Source organism: Phoenix dactylifera, chromosome 12 (genome assembly GCF_009389715.1).
Source record: "Phoenix dactylifera cultivar Barhee BC4 chromosome 12, palm_55x_up_171113_PBpolish2nd_filt_p, whole genome shotgun sequence".
NCBI lineage: Eukaryota > Viridiplantae > Streptophyta > Magnoliopsida > Arecales > Arecaceae > Phoenix > Phoenix dactylifera.
Window position 1 is genome coordinate 1,411,156 of NC_052403.1, and position 17,310 is coordinate 1,428,465.

At 36.3% G+C, this 17,310-nt stretch overlaps 1 protein-coding gene and 1 non-coding gene across 2 annotated transcripts; both read left to right on the forward strand.

The window, feature by feature from the left end:
* Nucleotides 1-1,174: 1,174 nt before the first annotated feature.
* On the forward strand, nt 1,175-1,258 carry TRNAL-CAA. Its single transcript has one exon. It is a non-coding gene; the product is annotated as a tRNA-Leu (tRNA).
* Nucleotides 1,259-3,429: 2,171 nt separating this feature from the next.
* Nucleotides 3,430-16,448, forward strand: LOC103703551 (protein SDA1 homolog). Its single transcript, XM_008786439.4, has 15 exons — nt 3,430-3,940; nt 6,505-6,681; nt 6,883-7,007; nt 7,074-7,209; nt 7,663-7,812; nt 7,897-7,950; nt 9,983-10,078; nt 10,175-10,234; nt 10,370-10,444; nt 10,548-10,601; nt 12,659-12,760; nt 12,854-13,615; nt 13,977-14,075; nt 14,650-14,757; nt 15,972-16,448. The coding sequence occupies exons 1-15, from the start codon at nt 3,548-3,550 to the stop codon at nt 16,119-16,121; spliced, it is 2,541 nt and encodes an 846-aa protein (XP_008784661.2). The 5' UTR covers nt 3,430-3,547; the 3' UTR covers nt 16,122-16,448.
* The last annotated feature ends 862 nt before the right edge of the window (nt 16,449-17,310 follow it).

A 17,310-nucleotide genomic window follows, 5' to 3' on the forward strand; every position in this document is an offset into this window, starting at 1 on the left:
TGCCGACTGTGACATTGTTGGACAGTGCATCTACAGCTCCACATGTTTATGAAGCTGTTTTTGAGGTTCTTTTGAGAGTAAAAGCTTTTTTTTTTGGAGTTTATCTGTTTGCTTACAAAAAAAATAAGGAGTGGTGTTCATGTAAAGTTTTAACAGCTACTGTTTATTTACTTTGGCTTCAAGTTTTTATTGCATTTACGGATATGAGTTTTAATCAGGTGCAAATGACTGAGTTCTTGGATAAAGCTCACAATCTTGAGCTAGAAAGATTATTGTGGATTGTGCATATTACCATCCAAAAGCCATAACTCTCCAACCAAACTAATTGTTCTGTTGTTTTTCACATTAGAACAACGCTCTCGAAGCAATTCACTTGGTTGATGAGTCTATCTGTGAAGTGTTTTTGCTTTTGAAATGAATCTAATTTCAAGTACTTAGTACCTATAACAACATACAAAAACTTAGTTGATTAATAAAAGTCCGTGCAAGAATCCAATTTTCCTTTGATATTAGCATGCCTGATCATTTATTCTCCAAAATAGCGAAGAATTCCTTATTTTTTCACATCAGATAAATTATTGTAATGGTTCTCAACTAGTTGCTGTAATAATTTATGATTATGCAAAATATTTATAAACATGTCATGGAATATTGATGAAACATTATTCTTCTCAAAAGAGATAATTGATGAAACATTTAGTATTGCTGAATAATTTTGATGAAGGATTTTTTGAAAAGTTGAGAATTAGTAATTTTTTATAAATTAAATAGATTCCGTCTTATAGAGCCACAAGAAAGGTAGTCAAAAAGGAAGGAAGATTTTTTTTGTTGCTTCTTCTATTCTAGTACTTCTTGAATTCATTTACAGATATATCTATTTATTTTACATCTTTTCAACATACTGATATTTTTAAATTTATTCCTGTAGCTTAGAATAGTTTCTTGATAACCTCTCTACGTAATGAAATATTGCTACTAAATAACAAAACTAGATTTGTGTAAATTACAACAAAGAGGAAAAGGGGGAGATATAATTTTGAATAGTCACAAAGGAATGATATTCCTTGTAGTTAATCCCTTATATAAATGATTTCAAGTTTCCTTTGCATTGAAACATTTAAAAGAACAACAATTTTTAAGTGGATTATATTGATTGAGCGCTACAGACATCCATGTCAGGATGGCCGAGTGGTCTAAGGCGCCAGACTCAAGTTCTGGTCCTCGTGAGAGGGCGTGGGTTCAAATCCCACTTCTGACATTTAATTTTGATTTTTCCATAAACAATTTATATATATTTATCTCCATTTTCAATTTTTTCTAAAAAATCATACATAATTGTCCCGTTCTCTTAAAATATTCACATACAATTGCCATCAACATACTAATTCAAGATCAACTATTAATTTTCAATATTGAGCTTAAGAAAATATCCCTTCAAATGAAGCCAAGTTTTAGTTAAAAGAAACTCGGGCAAAAATAATTTATTACATTGTTAATGCACATCTAAAATTAAATAAAAAATTCATATACTAATGTATTATTTTATATTTTTATTTATTAATGGGATGTTTTTTTGTTTATATTATTGATATTTCAATTTGTAATATTTGCTTCATATTAAGGGATACTTGCAATGCAATGGAATAATTAATGCTTTACCTGATACACCATTGATTTGGTATAGGGCTCCTTAGGATACATGAGTTAATAAAACTTTTATAGAATTGAAGCATCTATTGATTTATTCACAATTTGAAGCAAAACCGAATAAACTAGTCTAATACAGATATATTATTTCACATTCACTCAAATCTCCTTTTGTTTTCATACTTCAAATATAATTGCAAGGAAAGTCTATTTAAAAGGTGGCATGTTGATGCTAAAGCAAGAGTTCTAGATGATTTAATTAAGAAGCTTTAGGAAATGAGGTAGATAATGCTTGATGAAGTAGACAATCATTTGTCACTTAATATGAATTTGTAACATTATTTGAAGTTTTTGATTGCTTTGCATTTTTGAGATATTTTCAAATATTTTTATTTCTAATAACTTAGCAATTCTTGAACATCTTCAATGATATATTCTTTTGTCAGATAGATATGGATCATGATTTCATTTTATAACCAAGGTGAATGGATTTCGGTTTGCATGCCTTTTTTTCTTTTTTATATATAGGTTATGAGCATAAGATGCCTAAACTAAAACTATATGTTCAACATGTAAATGTGACATTCTATTTTTTTACTTTTAAAATTATATACAATACTTAAATTTTGAAATATTAAATACATGCAATTTGTTTATATTTTTTAACTGAATTGAATTTGAATCTAAGCATATCAGAAATCTAAGTAGGACATATTAATAATGATTGTTATTTTATACTAAGAATGTATTAATATTGTTTATTAAGAAAGTATTTTCTAATCCTAATTTCTGCTGAATCCTATTTGTTTGCTAATAAAAGTAAATTTTGAATTATAAACTTGAATCCAAGCCATTGGATAAGGGTGTGACCTTTGTTATTAAATTCAAGTTTTGGTTCTTCCAAAGGAGTGGGAAGTCTAGGAAGTAGGGATGAATTATACCTCGCTAAAACTTATGATGACTCGTTTGGTTGCAGGATTGGAAATGGGTCGGGCGACATCCCTACTTGAATTCGATCCGATTTTTTTTGGGCTTTAAGTCTGGCTTAGGCCTAAATTTTTTTGAAAAACCTAAGTCTAAACTCAGCTCGAGCCTAGGCCTAGGCTTAACCCGATCCGATTGGGCTGACCCAAATTTGTGGAGTGGACTGTGATATGTTGGATCACAAACGACTTTTTCATTGATAATTCAGAATGTTGATTTTTTTAAGATGTCTTGAATCGTATCCAACTTTTATACCCTCAGAAGATTCTACAGAGACATGGAAACACTGATATTCAACGGTTGGAAAGCCAAATATTTCAGAAAGGAAGAGTTTGAAATTTGTTTAGGCACTCTATTTTGGGTTTTGTTCGAACTTCAATTGGGCCCGGCCAATGATATACCTAAGCCCGGTCAAAAAAATATATGGTCTATATTTAAGTCTAAATCCAACCTGAAATCTTTTGGGCCTAGCTTGTAGCTCAACCTGAAGCTGGCTTGGTCCGAGCCCGTCTTCTCAGCTCTATCCACCTCTTAGTTTATATGTTGGGTCAAAAAGACCAAATAGTGGCATTTTAGTCTTTTTAATAGTATAATAAAGTGCAACCTCAATTAATTTCCCGGCCCATTTTCTAATATTTTATAAGTTTTTAATTTTCAAAATGCAAATCCGGTCCAACCATCATACCCGGCGATCAGAGTCATCAGACGTGTGATTTTGTGACCCACTCGGTCTGCAGCCCGGGTTCGATGATTGGGAGCGACCTATAAATAGATCCGTGAAACCCCAACTCGCGAGGAGCCCTTTTCTCTACTGTTTCTCCAGCAACCACCGCCTCAAGAGGCGGCTGGCGGCAGAGATTTCTGGGTTTTGTAGCGCCGACGGAGCTCCAGGGTTTCTTCTACTAGGGTTTCCGAGATGCCGGCGACCAGCGCTCACCTGCTGTCCCCGGAGTCCCTGTCGGCCTCCGGGAGGGCGGCGGAGAGGTTGAGCCTCCCGGCGCTGCAGTCGAAGATGAAGTGCGATCCGGAGGGCTACGAGACGGAGCTCCTCCTCCTCTACCGCCACTTTGAGTCTTCCCTCCACCTCTTTTGCCATCAGTCCGCCCTTAGCCCTTCCTCTGACCCCGCCGTCGCCAAGGACCTTGGCGACCTCGCCATGTTCCTCGCCCACGTCACTCCCTTCTACCTCGACAAGCTCGCCGATTTCCCCCGCCAGATTGCCGACTTGATCCGCTCCGATGCCCGCTCTCTCCCGTCCTCTCTCCGATGCCATCTCGCCCAGGCCCTGATCCTTCTCGTCAATAGAAAGGTACGGGAAGTTAATTTTCCCCTTCATTCCTTTTTGTTTTAATGTGAAATTTATAAAAAAAGGAAAGGACGGTTTTTAGTAGCCTGATGTTTTGGAATTGAAGATTGGAATGTATTTAGTTTTTGATTTGTTATCGTGATGAACACTCACCATCTCTGCGTATGTTTGGAAGCTACCTCTTCTGAAATGATCAAATTGTTTGTTGGCCTTCTCTTTAAGTCTTAAGAAGAAACTGCTGACAGCTGAGAATCTTAGAAAAAGAAACTGGTTTGGTCCTTCTATCTGTTGCAAATAGGAAGGAAATCGTCAACCACCTTTTCCTTAACTGCCCTTTCGTGACCGGCATTTGGAATCATTTCTCCAGAAAAATTAAACTTTCTTCTCTACATAATGATATTGTTTGTCTATGTATTATCTGGAGGAAGGTCTAGTGACCGATGTTGAGAAATCAGCTGGGGCATGGTGACTGTCTACGACCTGCTGGTTGATTTGGTTAGAAAGGGAACAAGCACCATCTTCAATGACGTAGTTTCTACTGAGATGGATGTTCTTAATTCTATTATTTTCTTGTGGTCAACGAAAGGACCAGCTTTGTGGGGTTGAAGCATTTTAATATTTCCCCTTCCATCCTTTACCTCTTGCATTTCTTCACCTCATATATTCTCCTTCCTTCTACTTACCGAATGAAAGTTATCAGACACTCGTGCCTAATCTTCTTCCCAAAAGAAATGTATTAATAGTTGTAAGGATGATGTGTTACTCCCCAAAAAAATGCAACAACCTTGCATGTCAGAAGCCTTAGGACAGTCATCATGCTCACGGTGTTATGATGCTGATGAGAACATTGACCATTTATTATTCCAAGGACCATGGGTTTAAGGAGCTTGACAGTATTTGAGCTCCAAAAATGAATGGACGATGGATATTTCATGTCGGGATATTATTTTTTTTTAGTAGATGCTAAGGAATAGAGGAATGGCTGGCAAGCAGTCTTTGTTTGCCCTATTTCTTTTGGTTGTTACGGAAATCTCGAAACTTGGAGGTATTCAAAAGGTTGATACACATCATAGGCATATCGTTCAACCACTTACAACCTCAGTCAGGAGTCCATTGGTCTTCCAACAATGTTCGAATCCACCAGCTACTCAGGCTCCCCTTTTTCTTTTCCTTCTATAACAACCTTGAAGAAGCCTCTTTTTGTCTGCTGGGACCCCCTCAACCAGGCTTATTCAATCTAAATTTTGATGGATCCATGAAGGGGAGATGCACCAACGGTTTTGGTTTCCTTCTCCATGACCATCAATGGCTTATCATCCAGATGTTTTGATTCATTTGAGCGATTGCACTGTTCCCTTGGCTGAATTGAGATTTGAGTGGGAGGGTCCAAGGTTGATGCAATCCTTTAAATACTGGGGATGTTTGGGTGGAAGGAGACTCTAAACAGTCATTTACTGGTTCCTTAATCCTAGATTTTTGATATTGTACATCCTTGTCTCAGCGACACTTGGATATTCTTTCCCCTTTTTCCTCTACCTTTGTTTTACATTTATTAAATGAGGGGAATCAAGGGGCCGATTGCTTAGCCAATGAAGGTGCATGAATGCAGGAGTGTCTTGTGTGGACAACTTATTCTTCTGTTGAGTTATGGAACTATGTAGCGGCTAATGCTAGGGGGTGTGTTTTGAAACATTGTAACAATAGGGAACTCTTTTGTTTGCAAAAAAGGGAAAACTCATATGCTCAATTAAAAGCAAAAACTATGACAGAGCTTCAAGATAAAGGGTCTTTGCATTATAGCTGATCATGGGCCGGGACTCGGGTCTAAATTCTATTCATTTATAATCAAGCTTCGGGTTGGGCCTATGTAAAATTTGACATTTTCTATGCCCAAGCTTGACCCATGAACAACCTTACTTTGCATTCACTTTAGCCCCTTATGAAAAATGATTTTTACTCCATAAGTTAGTTTGCCCCAAACTTTGAAGTGAACCTCAATTTTGGATCAGTTGTAGTTGAACAGAAGCATTTTGATTTTAGTTTTATTGTTTTAGATGAAATTTTAAACCTACACTCGACCAGGCTTCAAATGTTTTTGCTTTTTATATATAGTAGATAATAACCTTATCTCAACTGTTTGGGGGATCAGCTCTTCATTTGCCATGCATCAGTTTGAAATGCTTTTCAAGACGGCATGTTAACCTAATATTTATCCTCCACCTTTTCCATTTGGGCTTGCAACTACCATTGGCTATGTCTAATATAATAACAGATAAGTCCATAATTACATGACTCTCTTGATGTTAAGATAATTTAATGAGAATTTCTAGATGGAGAAATTGCCACCATAAGAGATAGGTGGAAATTCCGGGGAACTTTTGTGGTTTGTTGTTATTCTGATGTTCAAGGTTTAGTGTGTTAAAAAAGAAGGGTAAGGCTTTCCAGCATAACTTTCTTTCGGCTTCCATACTCTCAAGTCCATTAATTTGTTTCAAATGCCAGTTGAGGCTTAGTGTTCTTATTGAATTTCATAGTACTCACATGCACTCTTCTGTTCCTGTATTCAGATAATTGATATCGAGGAAACTCTTGAATTGTTCATGGATCTTCAAGTTCTTGGGGACAGGACATTAAGAAAACTAGCCTTTTCGCATGTTGTACACAACATTCGGCGAATGAACCAGAAGCACAAAAATGAAGCCAAGAATCGCAAATTGCAAAATATACTTTTTCTAATGCTACAGGTCTGAAATAGTTCTTGTTCATATCTTCTCCATTATTATCTACTCTGTAATTTTCCTTATATAGGATTTTTTTTTCATTTTCCCAAATTTTGCCAATCCTTGTAATATCTGGTATATATAAATGCTATCTCATACCAACAATTGTGAATCTGATGATGCTGCTTCTTCACTAATGGCAGCAAGTTTGTGTTCCTTTTTTAGGGAGAGGAAGAATTAAGGGCCAAAAGGTCTCTTGTTATCCTTTGTGATCTTCATAGACGAAGAGTGTGGTTTGATGATCGGACAGCCAATGCCATTTGCAATGCATGTTTTCACACATCTTCAAGGTATATAGTTTCACTTTTGTATATTTACTGTTGATCAACAATTTCTAATCATTTTTGTAACTCCAGGATTATGATAGCTGCTCTTGCATTCCTTCTTGGTTATGAACGGGTTGAAGAAGAGGATGACAGTGAAGCCTCCAGCAGTGAGGATGAAACCAGTCAACAGCCGCAAATTGTTATAAGCAAGGAGGCTGTTTACAAGGTCTTGTATGCTCTTTGCAATTATGTCCTTTGTTGCGTTCATCTCTTTAAAAGTTGCCCTCATTTTTGAGTCATGATAAGTAGTTTTAGTTGTAAATCTTGTTGGCATGCATGATAACCTTGTGAATGGTGAAGCTGACAAAGGTCAATGTTGTACAAGGATTGTCTCGCAGCTAAGCATGAAAGGAATTTGAGTTGGTGCATTGACTTAGTGATGCAGACAACCATGTAACTGTATACAGTAGAGCACAGTTCAACAGCTGCTTACATCATGTTGGTTTTGCATGTGCTTTCTGGGATTTGATTTCCATGACGTGAAATATGCACATATCATAATTATTTACAAAACGGTCGCAGCAGTTTGTGTTCTAGGGGACAATCTACTACCTGCAAGCAGAAAAAGATTTCACAAATGATCTCTGGTTGCCAACATTCTTTTCTTTCTTCCTTTCAGGCACATCACAAAGGTACTACTGCTAGCAAGAAAAAGAAGAAAGCTAAATTGCAGCGTGTTATTCGCAGCATGAAAAGGCAACAACGTATAGCATCAGAAAATAACAAATCCACTTACTATTCTCCTCTTACCTATCTAAAAGATGCACAGGTTAGATGTCACTTGTACTGCTTTTCACAGCTTTGATTCTGGTTGATTCCATGATAAGCGATTTTTTGCATTTCTTGCCTGCAGGGTTTTGCTGAAAAGTTGTTCTCTCGTCTTCAGAAGTGCAATGAGCGATTCGAGGTAGTTTTGTTTCATTTTATTCTTTGCTAATTGTACTTGGGGTTAAATTTCACGGACATGTTCTAAAGTCTCTAGTGCTGATTTCATATATGATGTCCTTGTTATTGTACATGTGCCACCACTGTTGCTGCCTTTGCTGTAGTAGTCCCTTTCTGTTGGTTGCTACTCAGTTTTCTTCATTATGATCCATCAGAAATCATGAGATAATTGTACAATTTATTTATTTAGTGTTATTCAGCTAGTGCTCTATTCAAGGTATGCCATTGCTGAATCGTGAATATATGTTTGGCTAGATGTTTCTAGTGCAGTTGCCAGTACAGATGGACTGGCAAGCATCCTTTTGGGGAGTCAAAATAATGCCAGAAATTCTAGATGGTTTGCTGTTTGAATGGAGGATACTTGTGAGGGTCTACAAGAGGCATGTCAGGAGGATAATCCTCATAAAAAGTTCAAAGAGGGGTTATGGATGGAGGATGAGGCCTGTGGGCAGATTTAAATAGGAGAACTAAATAAATAAAAAAGAGGGTTCATCTGTATTCTTCTTTCTTTTTCTTCCTTGTCTTCCTCAAGCTACCTTCTTTTTTTCCTGCTTTAACATATCCGAGCAGCAGATCTGTACTGTAATGCCACACAACTTGATCCCAGTAACTCCAGAAATTCTAACTGCATTATCCTAAAGTCCCTAGAGACATCCTTTAGGTAATTTTGTCAACATTACCCTACTTGAGGTTGGGAACCATAACTTGGTATTCCTTTTTTCTGAAAAAAAAACAACAAAAGAATATTTATTGCCTTGCCTGAATAACAAAGAGAAAATATAGCAAATGGAACTATAGGCGATTCAAATATATATTATATATATATTGCTCAATTGACAGGCTTCATATGTTGAGTGCGATGTTTCCAAACTCCCAAAACTTCTCCTTGATTGGATTTGCCATTGATTTTGGAAAATATTCTAGTAAGTTTGACAGAAGTTGCACGCAAGCAGATCTCTTGCATCACAGCTTAATGAAGTCATATATGATTTCTAAAGGGTATAATATGGGGTTACCTTTTGGATGTTTACATGCATTTTGCTATCAAAATTAGAGGATTCCTAAACATGCATGCATCTGTATGTTCCTAGTGCATATTTGTGTCATGAAGTGAACCCTTCTTATTTTAATGTGTACCCCATCTGCACTTCATGTGTGGCTATGAAGTTGGACCTGTGTCTATGCATGGTTTACTCTGCTTTTAGGTGTAAGAAACCTTCATGCGCCTGTATTCGAGGCATGCCTCTTGCAGTTGTCATCATCAACTCATTGATAAGTATTACCAAATATGTAGCATATAATTAGATTTTTTGGTGCAAGAATTTTTTTTGCTCCTCTTGTGTGAAAAGATGTTGTCCATAGCAACAGTGATTCTTCAGTTTCTTAAGAAATTTAAGGATTGTCACAATAATTTTATAGACCACATGATTTTCTGAACAGATTGTAATAACAGTCATTATTTATGAATGATTAGTAACTTGCAAATCGATGAATTATGCATGACCAATACTCGTTGTCTGAAATGATGTTATCTGCATGCAGACATTTTAAAATGTTATCTGCAGGTAGACATTCTAAATTATGTGTTTGTCTTAATTTTCTGAGTTTTTTGTGGAATTCTCCTATTTTCTCTCAATATTTTGAGTTCTTTGCTTTTTAGCCAAAGTAATCTCAAATGATAAACTTGGGATCACCTGTAATATATGGACTATGGCACTTTAAACCTCAAAAGATATATGAAAGTTTCTAACTTTACTAGGTTATTAACTGTTATTGCTTAGATTTTCAAAGGCTGAATCAAGTTATCCAATTTACTTGTCTCCATAAATTCTATGTAGGGAATATGATAATGTCCTTTAATTGATTACTGTTTTGTCATCTTGATGTATCTAATTATATTTTTTTCCCTGCATCATGTGTTTACCAGTAGAGCTTATTGCTTGATGTGCTTGCCTGTGCTGTATTTGATTATGCTCAATGCTTACAAATTCCAGGTTAGGATGATGATGCTGAAAGTAGTTGCAAGAACTGTTGGGTTGCACTGTCTTATCCTGCTAAATTTTTATCCGTTTCTTCAAAAATATGTTCAGGTATGCACAGATGTTCATGAATATGGATACAAAGATAAACCTCAATCTGTGACTTTTCTTTTAATTCTTTTTTTTAAAAAAATGTTTTTTTGGCAGCCTCATCAACGTGATGTCACGGAATTGCTTGCAGCAGCAGTCCAGGCCTGCCATGATATGGTAGAGCTTTACCTTGTTTAGTTTGTAATTATGCTGCTTTTCACAGTTTGTTTGGATCATGAGACTTTTCTGTTCATTTTTATTCTTGTACTTAATTTAACAGGCTTGGTAAATCCTATCTGATTTTATGATTAGGTGCCTCCAGATGCAGTTGAACCACTATTCAAGCAGATAGTAAATCAATTTGTGCATGATCGTTCTCGCACAGAGGTATTGTATAATATATGTTGGTGCGGCACATGCTTATAATCATGTATTGGTATTATATAATTTGGGTTCTAAGCTGACTTCTGGTACATCCTTTTTTTAACAGGCTATTGCTGTTGGGTTGAATGTTGTAAGAGAGATTTGTTTGCGCATGCCTTTGGTAATAATTTCCACTAATAAACTAATCTCTCTCAGTTTTTCAAGTGTCATCCTGTATTCTTGTTTACATTTGATGTATGATTTCTTATGGTCATAAAAACCTGTGCTAGACCCTCTAGGTTCGCCTTAACATTTTCCTGTCAATTTATGCCCAGTTGAAGTATGAGATGCAACATGTATTGACGTAATTGACTGGGAACTTTGTACAATCTAACTTTGTTGCTTCTTTAAGAATTTAGTCATAATTCATAACAAATGGACACATTATTATATAAGTGGGATGAAATTGGGCATCTCATTGGATCTTTGAAAACTGTCATTGCAGGTCCGAAGCCTTTATTGACTGAAGAGACTTTGCTAACTTATTCTGTTATAAGTAGGTGGCCTAAGCACCGACTAGTCCGCACCAGCAAATTTTTATGGTTGATTAGATTTTACATCCACTTGTATCTCAAAATTCAAGATTTTGTTGGATGCTTTCATTAAAATCATGATGTCATTTGCGACCAAGTCTATATGCTAGTTGAGCAATGTTGGTACTTTAAATCTTAGTTTGTGCCTTATGAATATTTTCATTTTGTTCTTTGGTTTATTATACATTAACTTATGCAAATTAAATGTTTTTCTCAAGCAGAAATATGGATTAGAATCAGATATTGAAGCTCAGATATATTTGCAGTAAAATAAAAAAATCAAATAGCCGTCAGTGTTAGTTGAATTTTATATGGTTTTTATCAAGGTTAGGTGCATGCTATTAATTCTTGCAATCCAAACAAGATACAACAGATATCCATATGTCTTTCTGTCCTTTTAAAAATGACGCATATAACACAATATATAACTCAGAATATTCTTTGAATGTGTGTTAATATGAGATTGTTAGTATCAAGGTCTGTCGAACCGTGCCGAACTACTTGATTCGGAGAGTACCGAATTGGATTGGTCTGTTATCGGCATGGTTCAGTCCATCGGTTCGAAATAGAGGGAGAGGGAGAAGGAGAGAGAGGATAAGAGGGAGAAAGAGGGAGAGAGTGAGAGGGAGGAAGGGAGGGAGAGAAGGGAGAGGGAGGAAGGGAGAGAGAGAAGAAAGAGGGAGAGCTCGAAAGCCCTCATTCCATCAGCAGGCGGGTTCCCCTTTTCTGTTTCAAAACAGTATTTTTTTTTTTGAATATTTCAAACTAAAGTTGACAAACCATTTGTGGACTTTAGTTCTAAATCATCCAAAAAAGAAAATCAACAAATGGTTTGTCGACTTCACTTTTGGCAAAAATATTCAGTACGTGCTAAAGCAGTACTGTACGGATCCGTACCGTGCTGTGTTGATTGCCAACTGGTACGAGCCCTGGTTCGGTGATCATTGGTACTTTGTATAACCATATAGCATCTTGTTGACATTCTAATTCCTTCCTAAAGGAGGCCTTTAAAAATTCTGAAAAAGGAAAATGAATTAAAAAAAAAATCTAAGTTAATCCAAATGCCATCTTGATTGCTGTGCGGTTAGTTATGGATTCCATGCCACCTGATGTGCTGCTGCACAATAGAGGTGGCTGTGCTCATGGGTGGTGTTTTGGTACATTTAAACTTGTGGTGTGTAGAATGGATGGAGTGCATTTAAATGGAGATGCATGTGCGATGGTTGGTTTCATCGTTTTTGGGCAGATTTCTGTAGCATTTAAAAGCATATCACTTCATGTGTAATTTGCATAGATCGGTGCTATCTTTGTGTCCCTGTTTGCATGTTACTTTAATCTACCCAAGCAACTTCTTTATTTGATATATTTTTACATATAATTATTTGGCCCATTCTTTTTTTTTTATTTTTTACCCAAGCAACGTCCCATTCTTTCAGTTAAAAAAAGATGCAATATTATCTTTGTTGACTTGTGTGACTATGTATGGCCTGCAACGTTACCAGCAATTGATATGTATATTGTTTAAGAAGCAAAAAGGTGTTTGTGCGCATATGAGATTAAACTTGTACATAGTTATGACTAGTATTACCATCATATTTTAGTTATTTCCTTAAACTAAAACAACTATATATTTCCTTGCCTCCAGTTGATGAATGAAGATCTGCTCCAAGACTTGGTCTTATACAAAAAGTCTCATGAGAAAGCAGTTTCGATAGCAGCTCGTTCCTTGATCGCTTTATTTAGAGAGGTTGGATTGTATACATTGTTCTAGATTTTCTTTTACCATTTCTGCTTATGGGATTGGTCCTTTTCTAATGATTAATGCTTAATTTCTTTGTAGATATGTCCTTCTATGTTGGTCAAAAAAGATCGTGGCCGCCCCATTGATCCAAAAGCTAGGCCAAAAGCCTTTGGAGAAGTCAATGTAGCTAGCGTTGTTCCTGGTGTGGAGTTGCTACAACATGATGACTCTACACTCGATAGTTCTGATGATGAAACTAATGCTTCTGATACTGACAATGAACTGAATCAGTCACCAGCTCATGGAACTGATCATGACAGTGAAGCTGATCCAGAAGAAGAGAATGCTGCTGCAGAAGACAACGAGGAAGAGGAGGATGAACTTTCTGAGGAGGATGAAGAACAGGATGAGGAGGAAGTTGAAGAAGTAGAAGATGGCATTAATGATGATGGAAGTGATTATGATGATCTGCGCAATAGTGTTGATGGGGATGAGATGTTTGGTGCTGATGATGATGATGAAGAAGAAGAGGAGGAAGATGATGATGATGATGATGATGGTGATAATGAAGAGATGATTGCAAATTCCAAAGCATCGAAGAAGTCAAATAACGGTGATCATGGTGATGATGATGATCTCTCCCGTGATGAAGATGATAGTGATAATGATGAAGAAGCAAAGGAAGAGAAGACTAAAAGACGGAAAAGGAAGTTTGTCAATGATGATGGACAATTGAATGCTGCAGATACAAGTCTTCGGGCTCTGAAGAGACTTGCTGGAGCCAAGATGGCACCACAATTGGAAAATGAAACTGATGAAATTCTTTCAAATGAAGATTTCCGACGAATCAAAGAGTTGAAGGTTTGCTGACCATAAAAGTTATTATATTCTATTTATGGCCTTTGTCTTTCATGGCTCAAGTTATTTAGTATTTGCAGTGATTGCTGAGAGTTTCTGTTCAAGTTTATTGAAGCTAAATATCTTAAATTGTGAATTGTTCAAATACATATATTATTAGTGTGATTTCTTATTACTGAGGATTTTTCAAGAAGTTTTCGTGAATTTTCTAAGCTATCATTGGGAGCCCCGTTTTTTTTTTAAATTTTCAAAAAATATGCTATGGTCACAATATCTATGAGAAAATAAAACATAGATGTAATTTTCTCCCAAGTATAAATTATTATTCAGATTTGACTAATTTTTCTATGTGTGCTCAATGTAGGCAAAGAAAGAAGCAAGGTTGGTTATGGCTCAACATGGTTTTAAGATTCCCTCTTCTGATCAGTTAACTGTAAAGCGTGTAGATCCAGCTAAACTTGTGGTGAGTTCTCATTTCCATGAGTTTAAAATTCCTTCTTCTAGTTCATCCGTTAAACTATGAAGCAATGCAAAAGACTAGGACCATCATACCATGGGAGGGAAGGCTGCAAAAACAAGTCTCCCTCTTTCTCTCACACACATTTCTGGGTGATGGTGTTGTCAGTTACTACAGTCGTTTGACTATGTTTTCTTATTTTCCACTGGATACTGTTCTAATAGCTGTATGCTTTCAGTGGAAGTATTATTATCTATCTTGGTGTCTGTTGCCAAGAGTTGTGCTGACCCATAGCTCAAATGGTCGACAAATATATTTGCAAGTTTGAGATCATGGGTTTGGACCCAGTTTATAAGTGCCACATATATATAAATGCATACTGTCTGTACAATTGAGATTGACACACTTCAGTTCCTCCCTCAAACAAATTTGTGACCTTATATTCTCATGTATCCCATTTGTATCTTGATTTTGTTTTTTTTGTTTATAGCAAAAACCTAACTATGACCGTTCATTAATTCTTTTTTCTTGTACTGATTTTCGTATCATTATTTAACCTACAAATTAATATGATGTGTAGGCAAACATAAAAAGAAAGCTGAGCAAGGAAGAAAGGCTAGCATTGGTGAGAGCAGGAAGGGAGGATAGAGGAAAGTATCAGGCCAGAACTGCTGTAAAACAGAAAAAGGTAAACCTGATACCAGATTTATATTATTGGGTTACATGTCGTCAGTCTGTTTTATTTGCAAACTTTGACCTTTCTGCATTTCCTTATATTTTCTGCCTTTTATAAGAGTTCCTTGGTCATCAATAGTTTACTCAGCCTGTTATCTTATTGCAGTTAGTGGCAACTAAAACTTCTTTCAAGCATATTGCCTTGAATTTTACAGAAGAAAATGTAAAATGATTTGCTTTTGCTAATTTCATAATTATAATGATATCATTATTTAAGTCCTTTCCTGTTGAGATGGTGTTGGCTATTGAGTGCAATTTTAAGCCAAGAAGCTTCATGAATAGATCCAGCAGGTTGTTATGTGAAGCTCCCTTCCATCAACCCTAAGAGTTGGAGCCAAATTCTTGGCTGAAGGTTGCTTTGAGGAGGAGAGGGAATGTTGTGATACCTAAAGGCTGGTTGGCAGGTCAAGATACCTGCTTTATTTGTTTCAGATTATGCTGCTGCTGCCAAGAAGCGAGCATCTGTTAAGTCATCTGGACTGTGAAGAGTCTAACAAAAGATGGAAGCGATAATTATTTGAGGCAAAAATATAAGCCTGAGTGATATTGGAAAAGTCTAAGAATTGTAGCTATAGACTTTTTAATTCTAACACAAGAATTAGGCTTGTCTAATATCATAATTGTGGCTGGCACATTTCTGTTGAGGAACTTTTTTGTTGGCTCCATCAAAGTTCAACAAGTGTCAGGTTGTGTCATCCCAACACCAAATCCATGATACAACGACCATCAATTTGTGATCCTTATTGATCATTATCTACTTTCAAGGTTACATCCTATCTCAAAGCAAATCATCGATCCTCTCAATGACTTCATCTCCTTTCCTCTCACCTATCTATCCAATAGAAATGGAATTCTCTTCTTACATGTACCTAATTGATCTTTTATGCATGCCCACCATGACAATATTGTTATCCATCTCTTAATCCTCTATTAGTGCAACACATAAGTTTTCTTTAATACAGTGATGTGAATTCTGCACTCCTGAGAACAACAGATGGAAACATCATAATTATAGACTCATGTACAGCAAATTGACTATCACTTTATGACACCAAAGTTATCTGCCTATCTGAAACTACATGTTGGTGGCACAACTTTTGTTCTGATACTGATAACATGGTATTAGACGACTCTACTGAAAAAAAAACCCCTGGTATTGAATGACAGACTGGTGGTCTAAGTAATCGGCAAAAGGAGCACAAGAAGGCAATGCCTCTTGCTGCCAAGAGAGCAAAGGCTACCCGTTCGCGACAAGAAAGGAAGAAGCAGCAAAAGCGATCTGGGAAGCTATTTTTGGGGAAGAAAGCATGGAAGTGAGAAGAACTATCTGGCACTCCATAATTGGCCCCGGCTCTTTTTTCCTATTGTATGTGGGTTACAACTAAAATTTTGACTTAATTATGCCAACATCATCTTCTTCTTCTTCTTCTTTCTGTTTGTAACTTGTATCTGTTTCAGATTGAGTGATTAACATCTGCAGAGTGCTGACTTTGCAGATTTTTTTCTCTAAATTTCAGCTCATTACAGAGCTGTCAGCTGGGGTGATATGTGGAGAAATTGTAAAAAAAATTATGCTATCAAATCTTTAAATGGTGGCCTCTATGATAGTGGCAAGTTTGTCTAAATTACTGAAAATTTCCTGAATTTCCTGATTTCTTTTTCATTGCATGAATGATTCTCCAGCATGCCATCAGATAATTGATTTTTCTTGCTGCAGATATTCTATTAATTTCTGATGTCTTGTTCATGGAACACATGAATTGCAAACTAATGATGCCAACATTTGTGGGTGGTCCTATTTTTTATTGTTACTACCTTCTTCAAATTAAATTAATGTGAACAGGAAGATACTTCTATCGGTAAATGATATGGTGAGAAAAAAAACAAGATGACGTAAAATTGTTTTTGGTGAGGACTTGACCTATTTCTTTAGCACAATGGAATGCCAAAGTTATACTATATGGATATCTCTATGTTGACACTAAAAGCTTATTTAGATTTGTGACAAAGGTCATAATTTAGTAGATGCGACAGCCGCATGCCAGCATAGACGAAGCTGTTCTGCCTGCTGCTTCGGTTGCTCCCTCTTCTTGTATGGCTTTACACCATATTGGCCAAATCAAATAGTGTGGAAATTTAGTTCTTAGGACAACAGATTGCATTAGTGCATTAAATGTATTGCAAAATTAAACTGGTTAAGAGGTATGGCATGTTATTTCTAATCGTAACTCGAGCATTATTTGATTTTGAATTTTAATCAGTGTCTGAAAATGGGTAAGAGTCCTGAGCTTTTTATTTTAGTTTCTTTTTTCAGTTTTCAGTGGAGATTTCAAAGTTTCTAATTTTTCTACCCTGATCGTGTTATTTGTCAAATACTACTTCCTCCGAAGTTTGATGGATGAACTCTGGAGTAATAGTCTCTACTATGTATCACCAACGTCCGACATTCTGCTGGATGTTTGCTTGTGGGGCTGTGACAATTACTTATGCAAATAACGTTTGACTA